Source organism: Nyctibius grandis, chromosome 3 (genome assembly GCF_013368605.1).
Source record: "Nyctibius grandis isolate bNycGra1 chromosome 3, bNycGra1.pri, whole genome shotgun sequence".
Taxonomy (NCBI): Eukaryota; Metazoa; Chordata; class Aves; order Nyctibiiformes; family Nyctibiidae; genus Nyctibius; species Nyctibius grandis.
Window position 1 is genome coordinate 58,698,081 of NC_090660.1, and position 16,262 is coordinate 58,714,342.

The following is a 16,262-nucleotide window of genomic DNA, read 5'->3' on the forward strand; positions in this document are numbered from 1 at the left end:
CCCGGGGCGGCTCCCTCCGGGCCGCGGTGGGCTGCGGCTGCCCGGCTGTTCCGCTCCCGCCGGCCGCCTTTCCTCCGAGCCCGCCAAAGCCCGGCCCTTCCCGCCAAGCGGCGCCGAGGGGCGGGCGGAGCGAGGCGCACCGCCTCCTCCCCCCCTTCCCCTTCCCTCCCTGTCCGGCCGGGCCCCTCCCCTCGGCCAAGGCACCTTACCGCCGCCTGCTTCAGCAGCCCTCGGGGGCAGGGCAGTTGCGGCGCCTCCGGGCCCGCCGGGCCAGGCTCAGCCCAGCGCCGGAGGGGAGCTGGAAAGATCAGGCGGGGCCTAAGAAAGCCCCACGGCCGCGCCGAGGCGGGTCGCGTGTGTCCGTCCCTTTGCTGCCCTTGGAAACGTCCTCGCCTTATGCTGGAAATCCTCCACGGCCGCCCTCTCCGGCCCCGCACGGGGCTTTTCCCCACGGCGGAGGGCTGTCGGAGCACCCGTCCCAAGTCCGTGCTCCAAACCACACTGATAAGCCCTCAACAGAAGAAGGACATGGAGCTGCTGGAACGAGTCCAGAGGCCACGAAGATGATCAGAGGGCTGGAGCACCTCTCTTATGAAGACAGGTTGAGAGAGTTGGGGCTGTTCAGCCTGGAGAAGGGAAGGCTCCGGGGAGACCTTATAGCAGCCTTCCAGTACCTGAAGGGGACCTACAGTAAAGCAGGAGAGGGACTTTTTACAAGGGCATGTAGTGATAGGACGAGGGGTAACAGTTTTATACTGAAGGAGGGTAGATTTATATTAGATATTAGGAAGAAATTCTTCACTGTGAGCGTGGTGAGGCACCGGAACAGGTTGCCCAGAGAAGTTGTGGATGTCCCCTCCCTGGCAGTGTTTAAGACCAGGCTGGACGGGGCTTTGAGCAACCTGATCTAGTAGAAAGGTGTCCCTGCCCATGGCAGGGAACTTGGAACTAGATGATCTTTAAGGTCCCTTCCAACCCAAACCGTTCTGTGATTCTATGATTTTGCCTTATTCTGCTTCCAGCATGGTGTCCTCTGAAAATTTTCTAGGTATAGTCTGTTAGTCAAAACAGACTGACTCTTCTCTAAATATTTCTTTCTTAGTATATCTTAGAAGTCAAGCATTTTGTAAGAGTCACTTATCTCTCAGATAAAGCCAAACTTTCTGACAACTGGTGTGATTACAGGAGTTACGGCTGCTCATCTCTCATGATTAGCAGCCTGTAAAACAGGCGTATAGAATGGAGGTTGAATGGAACAGAAGACTGGACTAGAAAACGCCACTTCTCCTTACAGCAGGCAGGAGAACATCTCTTTCCTACTAATTAAAACAATGAAATGGCCTTTTTCTTGTATAAATGTGTATACTTGCATGTATAGAAGTAAAGGTAAAGCTATAGTGTACTTGGGGTATGGTTATTTTTCTATACTCATATCTCATATAGATAGTTTTGTACGCTTTGAAATGAATACAGCTTATTTAGCAGAGATACAGTTGGAGATGGTGAATATAACAGTGTGCAAAAAATGCTTAGAAATGCCAGGCACAGCAAATGAAACAAAATCACCTAGAGCTCTGCTTCTAACTGAGAGATATAGCAGCTCTTAACCTTTATTATAATTTGCAAATACCATTGCAAGCTAATGTGTATAATTGAGTAAAAAACAAACATCTTTTCTGATAAAGGATTCTCTGTTAATTATGACTCCAGAGGCGAACTACAAGTAAGAAATGCCAAAGGCAGAAGACTTACTCATTACTGCACAGAAAAGTCATTTAATATACATGATAAACATCAAAAGCAACTAGAAGAAATGGAACATTTTAATTGGAAAATAATATGCTACATGCATATGGAAATCTGGTTGATTCAGACTTAGCTGAATGTGCAACATCTGTAGGGACCAATCTTGAAAAGACTTAAGAATGTGCTTGAATTTAAGTATGGAAATAGGAATTATTTGTGTGCTTAGAGCTGATTATTTCCTTAAATCTTTGCATAACCAGGGCCATAGCTGGTTATCAAAGATTACCTAATTTACAACATGAATAACATTTTATTTAAATAAATGAATATTAAAATTGATTTAAACTTGGTTTTGAATTAAAAGATTTCTACAGTCTTCAGTTGCTAGCTCCTATGTCACAGTATTTACTAAGCAAAATTTTCTTTATGTGCAACTATTTTAACCGTAGTCATTTAACAATTAGCTGTACGTTGAGCTTAGGGATATAAGGAGTACATACTGGATTTCAGGAAGATTTCACACATCTTCTCTCCTAGGAGAAAAAAAAAAATGATTAAGCATTTTGGTTTTGGACTGAGAAAAAGATGTTAGAAAAATAAGTGTATGGGGAATGTATCAGTGCCCCGCTGTAGAAACATACACCACATAAAAAACAGACTGAAACAGATCTTTTTTTTCTCTTTTTCCCTTCTTTCAGAGTTTTTTCTGAGTTCTTTCGTAATGCTTTCATGTACCCTGAATCTGTTGTGCAAACTGAACATAAAATGTTATTGTGATTTGGAAATTAATGCCACTTACTTTTCTCAGGTATGAAATGGCTACACAAAATATGTTGCACAGAAGAATCAGACTAAGATTCAGGCTACAAATCGTAATCAGGCTAAGGAAATTAATGTTGTCACATTAGGCCTTGAAGATTAGTCTTACATGATCTGAAATAGTATATATCATCAATAACTGCATATAAATTACAGAGAATTTTGAAGGAAAACTGTAGACAAACTGTGCTGAGCATTTTATTTTAGATGTTTATAAATACTTTTTTAAGTTTCTGTTTTAAATATAACATACACATAATTTCACCAATATTTACCTAATCAAAGTTCATAGGGAGGCTTTTTGTGTTCTAGATTCTACAGCCCACCTCAGCTTCTCTGGTGGAAGTGATTTCTTCATCTGTTTAAAAACTGTGAATCTGACCTCAAAAGAATAACCAGAGTCAATATAAAATGCTGAAATTTTCATTTCTTCATCTGGTTTGTTAATGTTGAATCCTTTTTACATGCCTCCTGAGACTTCCTGTGCATTCGGGTCATGCCTTATTAGCTGAGATGAGGATATCAGACACCCATGACCTAAAGAGGAGCCATGTCCAAATCTAGTGCTCTTCAGAAGATTGATGGGACGCTGCAGTGATTTTCCTGTAGGTCTCAAGCCTCTTGTGTCTCTGGCCCCTAGGAGAGCCAGCTGTGAGAGTTGGAGGCCACCAGAGCTGTGCACCCCGGAGCCCCCTGGGTTTCCCTGCGTGGCTGGCTAGCCCCACAGCAGCAAGATGCCACCTGAAACCACCCCATCTTTCCTGGAGATTCCCCGTGGGGTTAGAGAGTGTGAAGCATTGTTTTCCCCTGCTTCTCTGCCTGTTTTTTCCCTCCCCATCTAGAAATCTCTTAAGCATGGAGAGAGGCCTCTGTGAGCCCTTTCTGCAAAAATGGTTACAAGTTATGAGAAGGAAATTTCTGTGCACGTTCCTACAAGTCAAGCTGCAGACTCTGTTGACACTTAATCTGAGCAGAGCACTGCTAATGGGAAAATGTTATGGTAAGAAAGCTCTTTCAAGTCCTTTATGATAAAAAATCATAAGGAGCACAGTCTTAAACACCTCCTAAAATAAAAAACATAATGAATAGTGGTAATTCCAGTTCATTTGTGATTAATGAACACAAAGGCATGGTTTCCAATGCCAAGGCTCTAGACTGTGGTTGCAAGGCAATTATTTTCTGAAGGAACATTTATCATCATATTACCTCATCCCAGATGTTACTTAAAGATTGAGGGTTTCACAGTTAAATAAGTCAAGTCTTTTAATATCATCATGTTTGTGTTTTGCAGGCTAGAACATTGAGCATTTGTTTTTGTTTTCCATAACACTTGTGTTTGTCTTTCAATCAATGCATCATTTCTGAGGAGACAGTCTTGAATATACCATAACTGAATCCTGTTCCAACTAAAGTTTATTGCAATGTAAACACCTCTTATAAAGAATTGCGTACATTTCTCTATGAAAGGAGAAAGAATGAACTTACCACTTAAAAATTTTGCTTATATAGTTGCAGTGCTTTCCCAGCTACGTATTCAATGAATTCAGCACTCTTTGGGTCTATATTTGGAGGAACTTTGATGGTGAAAGTAGGTGAAGTCAGAATATTCACATCTACCACAGTTTCATTTTTACCAGAGGGGTCCCCGGGTACCACCTAGAAGAGAACAAATCAGTACTTCAGACACTACAAACTACTGCGTACTTTCAGTTTTGTTTATACCTGTTGTGCCTACTGGCTTTAATAGGTGAAAATTAAATAGAGGAATATTTTAGACTTGCCTAATTTCTTTAAATTATTTTCTTCTGAAAAGACAGTGGGTGTCTGATTTTATGCCAAAGCTTATTGTAGGCGGTGTGAGGAGCTGATGTGGCACTGCAAGACCATATTAAAGAACTGCATGTTAATATTTATACCAAGAACTACATCTATGAAGAGTTTCTGATCTCCTAATGAAAACTTGTGTGTGAGTCGTCCCACTAATTTCAAGACAAAGGTTGTGTGATTGAAGTTATTCATTCCTATGTGTTTTTCTAAGCCAGACAGACTGTAGCTTTATTTTGCTAGAGCAGATAGCTCAGACTCGGTTGGAAAAGAGTGCTTAAATATTGCTTGTCCCCTTGGTCCTGATTTTACAATTTTTGGTGGATTGCACAATCATTTCGTATAAAGTTTTGTAGTAATAGTAGTACATTGGATTTCTGAGTTGGAAGGGAGAATAGGATTTGTCCCTCGCCCAGGAAAATGGTTTGAATTTACCTTGGATATATTCTGGTGTGCAAGATACAGTTAATCACGATGTCTTTATTGGAATATTGACAGATGCTGTTAAAGATATGCAGCTCCGCTGTAATAACCTGCATAACATTTGCCTTCTTTGAGCTTTGGGATATATAGGTACAGACATAGACATATAGCTAGATATTCAGTGATCCAATAAGGATGTGTTAGTGACTGGTACAATGAAATTTACCTGGGAAGGTAATCTGAGGCCATTCAAAGCTGCCAGTGTCAATTTACTGTTATCAGGTGGTGATTCAGGTTACCCTGTCAGCCATCCATCAGACTAAAAGGATTTAGAGGAAAATAGTTTCTAATCTCTGGAGTTTCGGCTCATTGAGGGATTATCAAGCATATATAAATTCAAGATGAGTACTCTCTGTGTTGTAAAAACCAATCATTACACATGTATAAACATCCACAATCCCCAAGAGCCTAAGTATGAGCAAAGCATAGGTCAAAGACAGCACTGTGCAATAGTTCCCTTCGGAGGATAACCCTTACCTTAACTATATTGAAAATGCTTTCTGGTCCGATGGTCATATCGGATAACTCAGACACCCACCCAAATCTTTCTTTCATTTTGTTCAACAAGTAGGAAGTGTCCTCTGTATGACGCTGAACTACCTGGAGAATCTGCTCATACTGCTCCCCCGAGAGATTAACCAGTTTAAAGGCTTCATCAAACTTGATGTGCAATTCGGGAACATTTGGGCAATCTGTTAGAAAAGACAGCCAGCATGAAGCTTATAGAAAAGTAGTATGTCTTGTACTTCGTCTTTGCTATGTGAAGTATAGAAAACTGTAAAATAGTCTAGCAAGGGGACATGTTTTGGGTTGGTGTTTAAATAATGCTAAAAAAAAAAAAGAGAGTAATTCTTGCTGACCTATTTTGATAGATTTAGTTTAGGCTCATGATGACTAAATGGATTAATTATCCCATTTGCTGTATTACAACGACTTACCAAGTACTTTAAGGTTTATATCATATTTCATGGCAATAGATTTTCTGATATGCTGAATAAGAACTTGTAGATTTTACATATAGCAACTTTATAACCATCTTATACATTACTTTTTGTTTTAATTGCTCATAGTCCATTATCAATCCTTCCAAGTATATAGGTTATTACAAGAAAGCCTGTAATGTGTGTTAGTATTCCTGTTGAGTGTTAAGGCCTAATATTTATCTAGCAATAGCTAGACATTAGTATCTGAGTAGTATCATCTGCCATGAATTCAGAACTGAAGATTGCTGGTTTTTTCTTTACTAAAATACAGATTGTAAACAAGAACATTAAATTAAACCTATACAAAAATTACTATGGAAAAATTCAATTTACTCTCTGTCAAATAGGTCTGTCAAAGGACACATTCAGGCTGATAGTACAGTAACCACGGATACAAACTGGTATCTGTAATACACAGTTGTAGAGAAAAAGATACTTTTAGTGAGATGGAAGTGGTCCAATATTCTTTTCAAAATGTGTCATTAGATCATTAATATTGCAGCACTGGATATATTCTGAAGACATTTGGGTTTAAGTGTACTCTGCGGCTTTTAAGACCTAAATAATTCTGGATTATTCTGCTGTAACAGATGTGTTACGCTGCAGCGGCAGTCCTGAGAGCAGTCCTAGGTGATGCAGTCTGAATTTTTTCCTGGTGCCCATGGAGAGTGCATGCCAGAGCTTTGTCATCTCCTCACGTACAGACAAGCAGTCCCCATTTTGTCCTTCATGTCAGCCCTATTTGCTGACATGGCTGGACAAAGAGTAATCGCAGGCTCCTCAGTGCTTGCTTTCCTTGTGAGGACCTGAATGCTACCTGACGTTATGTCTGGTTGTCTGCAGGAGAAGTGAGTGTCAGGAGTTTGAGCTTCTCCTCACTTTCTGCCCGGCGCTTCTGCACCCAGGCACGATTGATTACTGCCTGACCTCTTGCTTCTCTGCAGGATGGCAACTCTAACAAAACATATAGGTATTTTGTTACGGAGTATTAGAACTTCTCTTTGGGCCTCCAGCAGTATGTTAACAACTGAGTTATACTGACACTCTGTGGAGACAGTGGGGAAAGGTAATTGAAATCATCTGAAGTGAGGAATAGTGTTTGTATCCGTAGTTACAGTAAAAACTCAGTGACTGAATGTTAATTCCAAAAAAACCGGAAACCGCACAGTAGAAAATGACAGCCTCAAAATCTGCAAAGCAGGGATCAACGCATTACAGAAAAAAAATTGGAAAATAGCTATTTACCATGCAAAAGATTGTCTTGACATTTCTGACATCTCTCATGAAACTGTGGGCATCCAGAGGAGTTCTCCCGAAGCTCCCTGCACAGAGGCCTCCGGCGCCCTGACACAATTTTTGAGAACATGCCACTTCTGTCAGGATCTAGAATGAAGTCACAGTATTTTTAGACTGCCATTAAGCCTAGGGTCCTGACAAATACATGTTTGTTACCTACCCTGTGTGCTAGAATATAATTTCTTGCCCTTAATCCAAAATATCAGGCATAAATCCTTCCCTCCTCCCCTCCAAAGAAAAAAAGGAATAAAATGTTAAAAAGTAGAAGTCAGGAGAAGATACAAATCATGTTTTCTTTCAAGGAATTCATGCCACTATAGTATATTCCCTTATAAAAGCATAGTAGTGTGTTCCCCACTAGTAGACAAACAATTGCTAATATTATTACACATTATTTCTAAAACATGTGAGTTCTGATAAGATCTTTTTTACCCTTAGAAGTCAAGATGTTTCATAATCACGCAAATCTAGATGAGAGCACAGTACCAAAGCTTATTTCTGAGGTAACATGGGTCATGATACAGGAAAAATTAAAAAATACTGTTGTAGAATCACTTAACTTGATATTTTCTGATGACCATATAGAGGTTATGTCACCTACCACTCAGAGTTACGACATGTCCTTACTGTGATCTCCTTACAGATGGGCACCAGCATGTATTTGAATCACAGAATCACAGAATCACAGAATGTTAGGGATTGGAAGGGACCTCGAAAGATCGTCTAGTCCAATCCCCCTGCCGGGGCAGGATTGCCTAGACCATATCACACAGGAACGCGTCCAGGCTGGTTTTGAATGTCTCCAGAGAAGGAGACTCCACAACCTCTCTGGGCAGCCGGTTCCAGTGTTCAGTCACCCTCACCGTAAAGAAGTTTTTCCTCAAATTTAAGTGGAACCTCCTGTGTTCCAGCTTGCACCCATTGCCCCTTGTCCTGTCAAGGGATGTCACTGAGAAGAGCCTGGCTCCATCCTCATGACACTTGCCCTTTACATATTTAAAAACATTAATGAGGTCACCCCTCAGTCTCCTCTTCTCCAAGCTAAAGAGACCCAGCTCCCTCAGCCTCTCCTCATAAGGGAGATGTTCCACTCCCTTAATCACCTTCGTGGCTCTGCGCTGGACTCTCTCTAGCAGTTCCCTGTCCTTCTTGAACTGAGGGGCCCAGAACTGGACACAATACTCCAGATGCGGCCTCAGCAGGGCAGAGTAGGAGGGGGAGGAGAACCTCTCTCGACCTGCTGACCACACCCCTTCTAATACACCCCAGGATGCCATTGGCCTTCTTGGCCACAAGGGCACACTGCTGGCTCATGGTCATCCTGTTGTCCACTAGGACCCCCAAGTCCCTTTCCCCTATGCTGGTCTCCCACAGCTCTGCCCCCAACTTGTACTGGTACATGGGGTTGTTCTTGCCCAGATGCAGGACTCTACACTTGTTTTTCTATTTGCATTAGTAAGATATGAAGGATAAGGCCTATTTGTATTCTAAAAGTTGACCAAGGGTTGTTTCCTCTATTGAGAGTTATCACCTGAAACCAACGTTATGCCCAGAATTTTCCTGGTCCCTGGAAAACCTGATGGCTGGTCTGTGTTTGATTGGCACATTGCATTGCTGTGGAAGCCTAGAACAGGGCTTGCAGCTGTCTGCCTGAGCTTAGTGCCTTTTGACAAGGGCAGGGCTATGCCTTGACATGTCATAGAATTACTCTGATTTTTTAGAATTGATGGCATGTCAATATGATGTGATACATATCATATCCTGACAAATTCTGAGATCAGACCTGTCAGTCAGCCTTATGAAAACCTGCATCCATCATGAGTTCAAGCGCTCCTGAGGAAGTCCTGCAAATGCTTTGAGAATTGCCATGAAAATCAGGCTGTGTAGGACCCTGCAAGTCCCCCTGTGACATTTCTTTGAGATTTTCAGGTGATTTGTACCTTTTAATTTAACTGATAAAATTATCCTTGACCCACACCTGTTTAACCAAGAAAGCCTCCAGAGCTTCCATACCATAACTCCCACTAACATACCTCAAACTGAATCATTAACCATGGTTTAGCAATCCCAAAGGGTTTGATGTCATTGACAGTGCAGCTGATTTTCATTTTCTAACACTTGCCTTTGGCTTGTTCTGGCACATCTCTTCTATTATCTCTGTATTCAGCAAATACTTCAGTAATCACCTCACTGACACCTTCAAACACTGTCTTACTGAAATCAAAAACTATCTGTAAGAAGCCAGGTATATCCCAGCCTTTCTGTGAGCCGTCGTTTCTGGTGGTGTCCTCAGGTAAAGCTGGCATGCTGGGGGACTCATTCAAGTCCAGATCAGACATGAAATACATCTGAAAAGACTGGTCAAATTCTCTTTGAATCTGTTTGAAAAAAATGAAACTTCTGTCAAATATTGAGCCCATGTCTGATAATAGTTGGCTAAATAAATCTTCCATTTTTACTAGCTGGGTATCCTCTTTCTCAGGCTTTTCATTAAACTGGATGTCTTTTCCTCGATCCTCATGAAAAGTAAAAATGAGTGCAGGTATTTTCCTCAAAAAATCTTCAACCTGTATATAAGAAGGAGATAGATCAGCTGCATGACAAGTTATCAGTCTTTCGTCTCTCGGGGAAGTGGCTCTAATTTTTCTTTCAAATACCCATAGAAACAATGCCCTCTTAATAACTGCAATCACAGCATAAACTCCAAAGTAATTTAAGACACTAGACTCTAAAGAGTGAAAGTACATACCGTTTAAATCATTAGCTCCAAATCAGATCTGGAGTAAAACGGTTGCCAGTTGGCCTTTAATTCAGTGGAGGCTCAAAGTTAATATCGGCGTTTGGGTTTCTTCCAACAAACGATTTGGACTTTATCTTGGAAACATTTCTGTGGTACTTATGTGCAGTGTAGGGAACAGAAGGCGATTGTTCTTGCTGCAATCTGTAAACACCCTACCGTCTCCCACCAATGGCCAAGTCCTCACATGCTTGTACAAACTGAAACCCATTAAAAGTGGCCCTGGGTCCGCGGTTTGATGATGGAAGAGGCTGAGTGTTGACTCTGCTTTGTGGAGTTCCCAGTCCCTGGGTCTCAGCCACTGGTTCCCTGGTCTGTGATTTAACACACTACCTTCGCCTGAGCAGATAAAATGTTTTGTGGAGTTGCATTTCATGGCATTAGAAAACTGGTAAGAGTTAAGGAACACCCTGCCGAACACGTATATATTATACCTATACCTATACCCTTTTTTTTTTTTTAAATCAGATCAGCTGCTTGGTCTGACTGCTAGTGCAGCTCAGAGGGAAGGTGAATTGTGAAACAGGTCTGCAGGAACAGCCTGAGCCAGTATTGCCCCTGCTGCCTGTGTGTCATCAGCCACAGCTGTCATCTTTGTCATCTTTTTTTTTAAAATTATTTACGTCACAACACATTTCTTACTTTGAATGCTTCAAATAAACTATATAGCTCACTGAGGGAGTTACCAAGAGGGTCAAAACCAGTGACATTGCAGTATATAACTTTTACTGCAATAATTTCAACCTGACATGCACAGACTCTTGCAAGTCCAAGAGGTACATTTGAGGTATCCATGAGAGGCATCTAAAAAGCCAAAAGTATCACCAATCGTCTTAAATTTAGTATCTTCCACATTTTTACCTGAATAATTTTAAGAATATGCACAAATGTTAAAACACCTTTGCTCTAAAGCTTGTTGCTTCTGAAACACACCACATTTAATTTTTAAGTTGTCGTATTTTTCAGTGCCTGGGGATGTGAAAGCTAGGTAATCTGGCTAAAATTTCAGTAGCAGTAATTGCACAGTTTCAGTTGTTAAGCTGCACTTAAAGCATATACCCAAATAAAAAATGTGATTATAATTTTGTTAAATCTTGTAATAATAATGTGCCAGCCAGGAAAGCATGTTTCTTTCTGGTAGAATTAGGGGAATCTCCTTTGCTGACAGTTTCCTTTATTAAAAAACTGTTAAGCATTTTAAAGCTATTTTGTTACTTAAATGGTAAAGTAAAATAAAATAAATATAGGAAAGAATGATGTTGTGTAAGTAGGTAATTTTTTTCCATGGAATTTTGCTAAGTATATCTACAATTTTAACTCTGCTGATTTTCAGATCGACCATAAAGAATCTATGCAGTATTTTTCACAAACAGCTATTGAGCATCTTAATGCAAGTCCTACTGTGAGAGACAACACTCTGTATCTGGAGTGGCTCTGTTGGAGTCAGGGTAATAATCGGTGTCCATGGAGTCACACCTGGCTGCAACTGAACTCATTTTGGCTCAATGTTCAATGAATATAATTGCATGTAATCTCTGACATATAACTTCGCATCTCCAGACCCTCCAACTCAAATTAATTTTAGTAATCTAACTGGCAGATCTGGGTATTGAGAAAATAAGACGTGCTCTCTCTAAAACTGTTCGGTGAATTCAAGAGTATTTCCCAGATACAAAATTTCTTCCTACCTTGCTTCGAAGTGTTGACAAATCATATTTGCATGTTGTATAATATCTCATGCAGGTACTTTCTAAACAAGATTCACATTCATCCCATAAATTTTTCAAGGATATTTGACATTGTCTTTCTTCTTCTTCTAATCTTTCCCTTACTTCATCCATAAGTCGCAAGGCTTGCTAAGTAAAAAAAAAAGATTCAGTTGAGAACAATTTTCAGATTAATATTCTAAATGCTTATCCCAGTCTTGATCACTCATTTTGGCTATTTATGGTTCCTTTTTTGCTAATCCCTAACAGTTAGGGTAGGTTGTCTTCTCAGCTGCAGTCACATATGGAGAGAACTGAAAATTGAAAAACTTTTCCCTGTAGAGTTTTTCTGATGTCGTTCTCTCAGAGGGCACAGCCTACAAAACCAAACAGATCTCTACAGTCTACCTGGATCTTTGAGATTATGAAAAAAACACACATCTTTCTGTGCAAGAAGCATTCAACCTCTCACAAGGTCATGTGCTCCACTTGAACCATTTTTTTCTCCATATCATATCTGCAGTATTCCTCTGTTCCACAAATAGCCCTTTTTTGTTGCTTTTCTCTGTTCTTTAAGAGACTGGTATTTCATGAGGCTAGGTCCTTGCCATACATAAATTCTTTCTCTAATGCAGAAATATGTAAAAGTATAACGTTTCCTCTGTTTGGGATTATACTAATCAAAAGACTGTAGTGAGGGGTTTTCTTCCTGCTCTTGTGGAAGTGTGAGGCACTCCTTCCGTACTGAAGGGAAATGATGCATTTTACAATGCTGCTTCTATTTACTGGATCATTCTTCATCGAGTAGAGCACAAAGCTGATCAGATCAGAAGCAGCATTTTAGAATAGACTTGGCCAAGGAAAGACAGAAGAGTTCTTCCCATTGAAGTAGACTGCACATCATCAATTTCTTTCTGCAAATACAAGATATTTTAATAGTTTAGGTTTCCAAACAATGTTCCAAGTTGTTCCTAAGTATGACAGAAACCTTTTCATTGGTCAGTCTTTTTCCTTTCTGGCAGCATTTTCAATAGGGAAGAGACTCATGGAAAAGAAAATTTATGTCAGAATGTGCTTGGTGAGACAGTAACTGTGGTCTTCATAGTCTATGTTTAATTATTTTCTGATCTTTCTAATACATTTATTCAGTGTTTTGTGAACTCTCACTGTGGATGTAAGTTCTGTGTAAATGAAATCATCCAGTAAGAGCTACCAACAGCACAGATCACGGGAGTGTACTGGTGTTCCTAGAGATGTTAGAAAGCTATCAGGTACTTTTTGGCTTGCTAATACAAATAGTTTAAACCAACTACCAGATGTTGGGCCAAGAGGGACTTTTCCTTCAACTTCATTGAAAGCAATAGTTAGGATCTTCGTATTTTTTAAAGTATATAGTAATCTCTGTTTCTCAGGATCATCTGAGCATGTGGCTGTGAGCCTAGGCATTGCACTAGGACATTTGAAATTCCCTTGATGCCCAGTACTTTCTCTAGAGCACATTATCATTTGTGGCTTTGATATTTTTCTGAAGGTCTGACGTTTGCAAAGCAAGCTGAGAAACATCTTGTGGCCTGAGGTGTATAAAGACATGCAGGGCATGATCTTCCGCACAAAACACCTTTATACAGTCGCTTGCAGTTGCCTTGGTGTGAATTCAGTGAAGAAGGGGATTTCTAGAAATAAGCAGTAAGTGCAATACTTTATTCAACACATAGCTGTTGCAGCAGCTCTGGCTTCTGGATGTTCTTCTGGAGAATAAAACTCAGATTCTCTTTCCAAAGTAATATTTGAGTCCAGATACGGCATTTAATGTCTCCTTTTACTGCAGAACTTCTGTATCTCCAAATGGTGGCCACCATCAGCTTGACTATGCCTAGGCTCCTGCTGGTTACCTCCCAACTGCAGAATAAAATGAGAGATCTCAAATCTCAAGGAAGGTTGTGTGAGACAACATGTTTTACCTTGCAACCGGGATGGGCTGAGAGAAGGTAACTTGCTAACTAGTGATAACTCAGCTCTATTTTGTCTAGCGTTTGCTCTTTCCATTTCATTTTAGAAATAGCTTAGACATTCAGCCACAGGGAAAAATTAACAGTATGCCACTCAGTTAGAAAGCTGTATTTCTGAGGAAAGATGGAAACTCTTCACCTCTAGCTTTCAAAAGAACCGTGCAATCTGGAAAAAGCACCAGTAAGGCAGGTGGTGTTCTTATTAAGTGCTTTATTCCAGCACAGTCTGAATGCTTCCCTCAGGGTTGAAGCCTCAGTCTGCCAGGGTCCTGCCAGCAGGCAAGATCTTTCTTAAGAAATTGGCAAATATGAACTAATGTTTTAACTTCTTCTGAAATGTGAATATCCAGGTTCCTGACAGGCTAGTAAAGGATGTCTATTGGTCCACCTCCTGCTTCCAGGAGACAGGCAGTGAGAACCTCTATAGAGGTGCCATGAGAGTTTTCTTCCACAAGTGAGAGAAAGGGGCAGAAGCAGATTTCCTATCAATCCTATGACCACATAAAGAGATGTAGGCTGCTCAGAGTGTGCATACAATGTGATTTACGTTCTTCACAGAAAAGGGGAGACACCAAGGGATCCCTTCTGAGTTGCTTATTTGCCTAAGCACAATGGCATTCTGTACTACTTCCAGGAGGTGGGCTAAATCCATGTACAACCTGCCTCATCTTTGATTTAAAATAGCCATAACTTCACAAAAATACAAACAAAACCCCCAGATGCTCTTCAGTTACCTGTTTTTCTTCACTGCTCTTCTTCAAGGTTTTCATCAGATCTACGTGCTTATCTTCATTTCTTTCCATCATAATTTTCATCTGCTTAATACCAATCAAAGCTTTCTTTACCTCTTCATCTACATACTTCTCTCCAACTTCAGATAATACTAAAAAAAGCCAAATTATACAGTGACTTAATCAGATTTTAACACTATCACAAATTGTCATGCACAGATGACGGAGAATGAAACAGCTCTATGTTTCCCCACAGTTGCAGAGCCAAATCTTGAGCTAGTGACAGCTGAGTAACACAGAGCCAAGACGATTTCCATCAGATAAGAATCTGGCCCAGAGCCCTTCCCAGTGGTCAGCTGTGTGTAACTCAAACTATATACTCTGCTGCCCCACTGCTGATCACTGAATCCCAGAACAGTTGGGGCTGGAAGGCATCTCTGGAGATCATCGAGTCCAAGCCCCCTGCTGAAAGCAAGGTCAATGAGAACAGGTTGCTCAGGACCTCATCCTGGGTTTTGGATATCTCCAAGGATTACTCATCAGTTTTTTAATGACATAACCTATATATTTATCTTTGATCTGCAAGCAGCCTGTGACAGCTTCCCTTTACATTTTGAAAATGTAGATTACAGGTGCCTTCCACCTGCTTTCGTAAAAACACAATCTCTAGATTTCCTGTGAAGCAAAGATCATAGAGTTTTGGTGAAAGCCCGGGTTGGCCCACATGCTGTACCTTGAATCTCTGCATGATTGCCTATCATCCTTTATCTGTATTTGTTCCCTTTGCAGAAATACCTTGAATATCACCGGAGTTATACGAAACAAGTAAAGAACTCGTGACCCTGAGACTGCCAAAAGCACGTCAGTCATTTTTCCCCCTTCCCTATCTTTTTGTTTGTTACAGAAATATTAACGTAGACTGAAGCAAAGGAATATTTCATGGCTGATCCTCTTGGGATTTCTAGCCACAAAATAAAGCCATGCTTAAAAGTGAGTATGTGTAGAATAGCTGCTTTTTTCCAAATTAAGTCATTTCATTTCAATTATTTGTAATAACCATCCTTTCCAGTGAAGTATATAATTGTAGAATAAACATTTTCAAAGATTATTTAAACCAATAAAATAATTCAGAATCTGTTGAATTGAGTTTTGCATTCAGTTTATATTCTAATGATCTATGAGGGACCAAATAACCTATTAAAATGCTGTAAATACTTTTTTGTAAGGGGATGCATATCTGTTAATCCCTTTACTTTCTCATCTCGGTTGTTCTTATCTCCCCATTGTGTGCGTGTGGATGCATGTAGCCAGCTCTATGATGGTTTCTAAGCTCCACACATGAAAGCAAATCCTCTTGATGCCAGTGAGTGTGGAAGTCAAAATGCACCAGGAGACTGGAGACCTGGGCCCACGGGCTTCCAGCATGCCCATGGTAAGAAAAGCATACATACGCTTCAGGTTTCCCTGGAGATTCATTTCTTCCTGCCTTGTCGGTACACACTGATGACCATTCAGCCATAGCACATATATTATAAATAACCAAGAGGGCTTCATATTCTCTCTGTTAAAGAAGCAGGTCGGTACAGTTACATGTAAGCATCTTCATAATGCTCAATTGCCTAGGTGTAATGTTTACTAAGTATTATAGCAAGTTCCCATTAATTTTGACTTGGTTTCTGAGATCTATAACATGCACCTAAATGCTACTCTTTTAGTGAAAACACATGAGTAAGAAGCTTGACCTCATTTGTAATTATCTATTCAAACTAACTAGATGAATTCCACTGAGTTTGCACAGTGGTGCAACAGAATCAGGACATATATATATAAAACCAAAAGCTTATGCAGCTCAGTCTGTCCCTTTTCTA

The 16,262-nt window shown here is 40.5% G+C and overlaps 1 protein-coding gene across 2 annotated transcripts; it reads right to left on the minus strand.

Annotated features, from left to right (window-relative positions):
- Nucleotides 1-4,053: 4,053 nt before the first annotated feature.
- Nucleotides 4,054-15,948, minus strand: CLUL1 (clusterin like 1). 2 transcript variants are annotated; one of them, XM_068397069.1, is made up of 7 exons: nucleotides 15,846-15,948; nucleotides 14,398-14,546; nucleotides 11,637-11,804; nucleotides 9,274-9,718; nucleotides 7,101-7,238; nucleotides 5,350-5,564; nucleotides 4,054-4,221 (listed from the first exon to the last, which is right to left on the minus strand). In XM_068397069.1, exons 1-7 carry the CDS (start codon nucleotides 15,946-15,948, stop codon nucleotides 4,054-4,056), a joined length of 1,386 nt encoding a protein of 461 aa, XP_068253170.1. The 2 variants fall into 2 exon arrangements, with proteins under 2 accessions (XP_068253170.1, XP_068253169.1); XM_068397068.1 differs by having other exon boundaries at nucleotides 9,268-9,718.
- Between the last annotated feature and the right edge of the window lie 314 nt (nucleotides 15,949-16,262).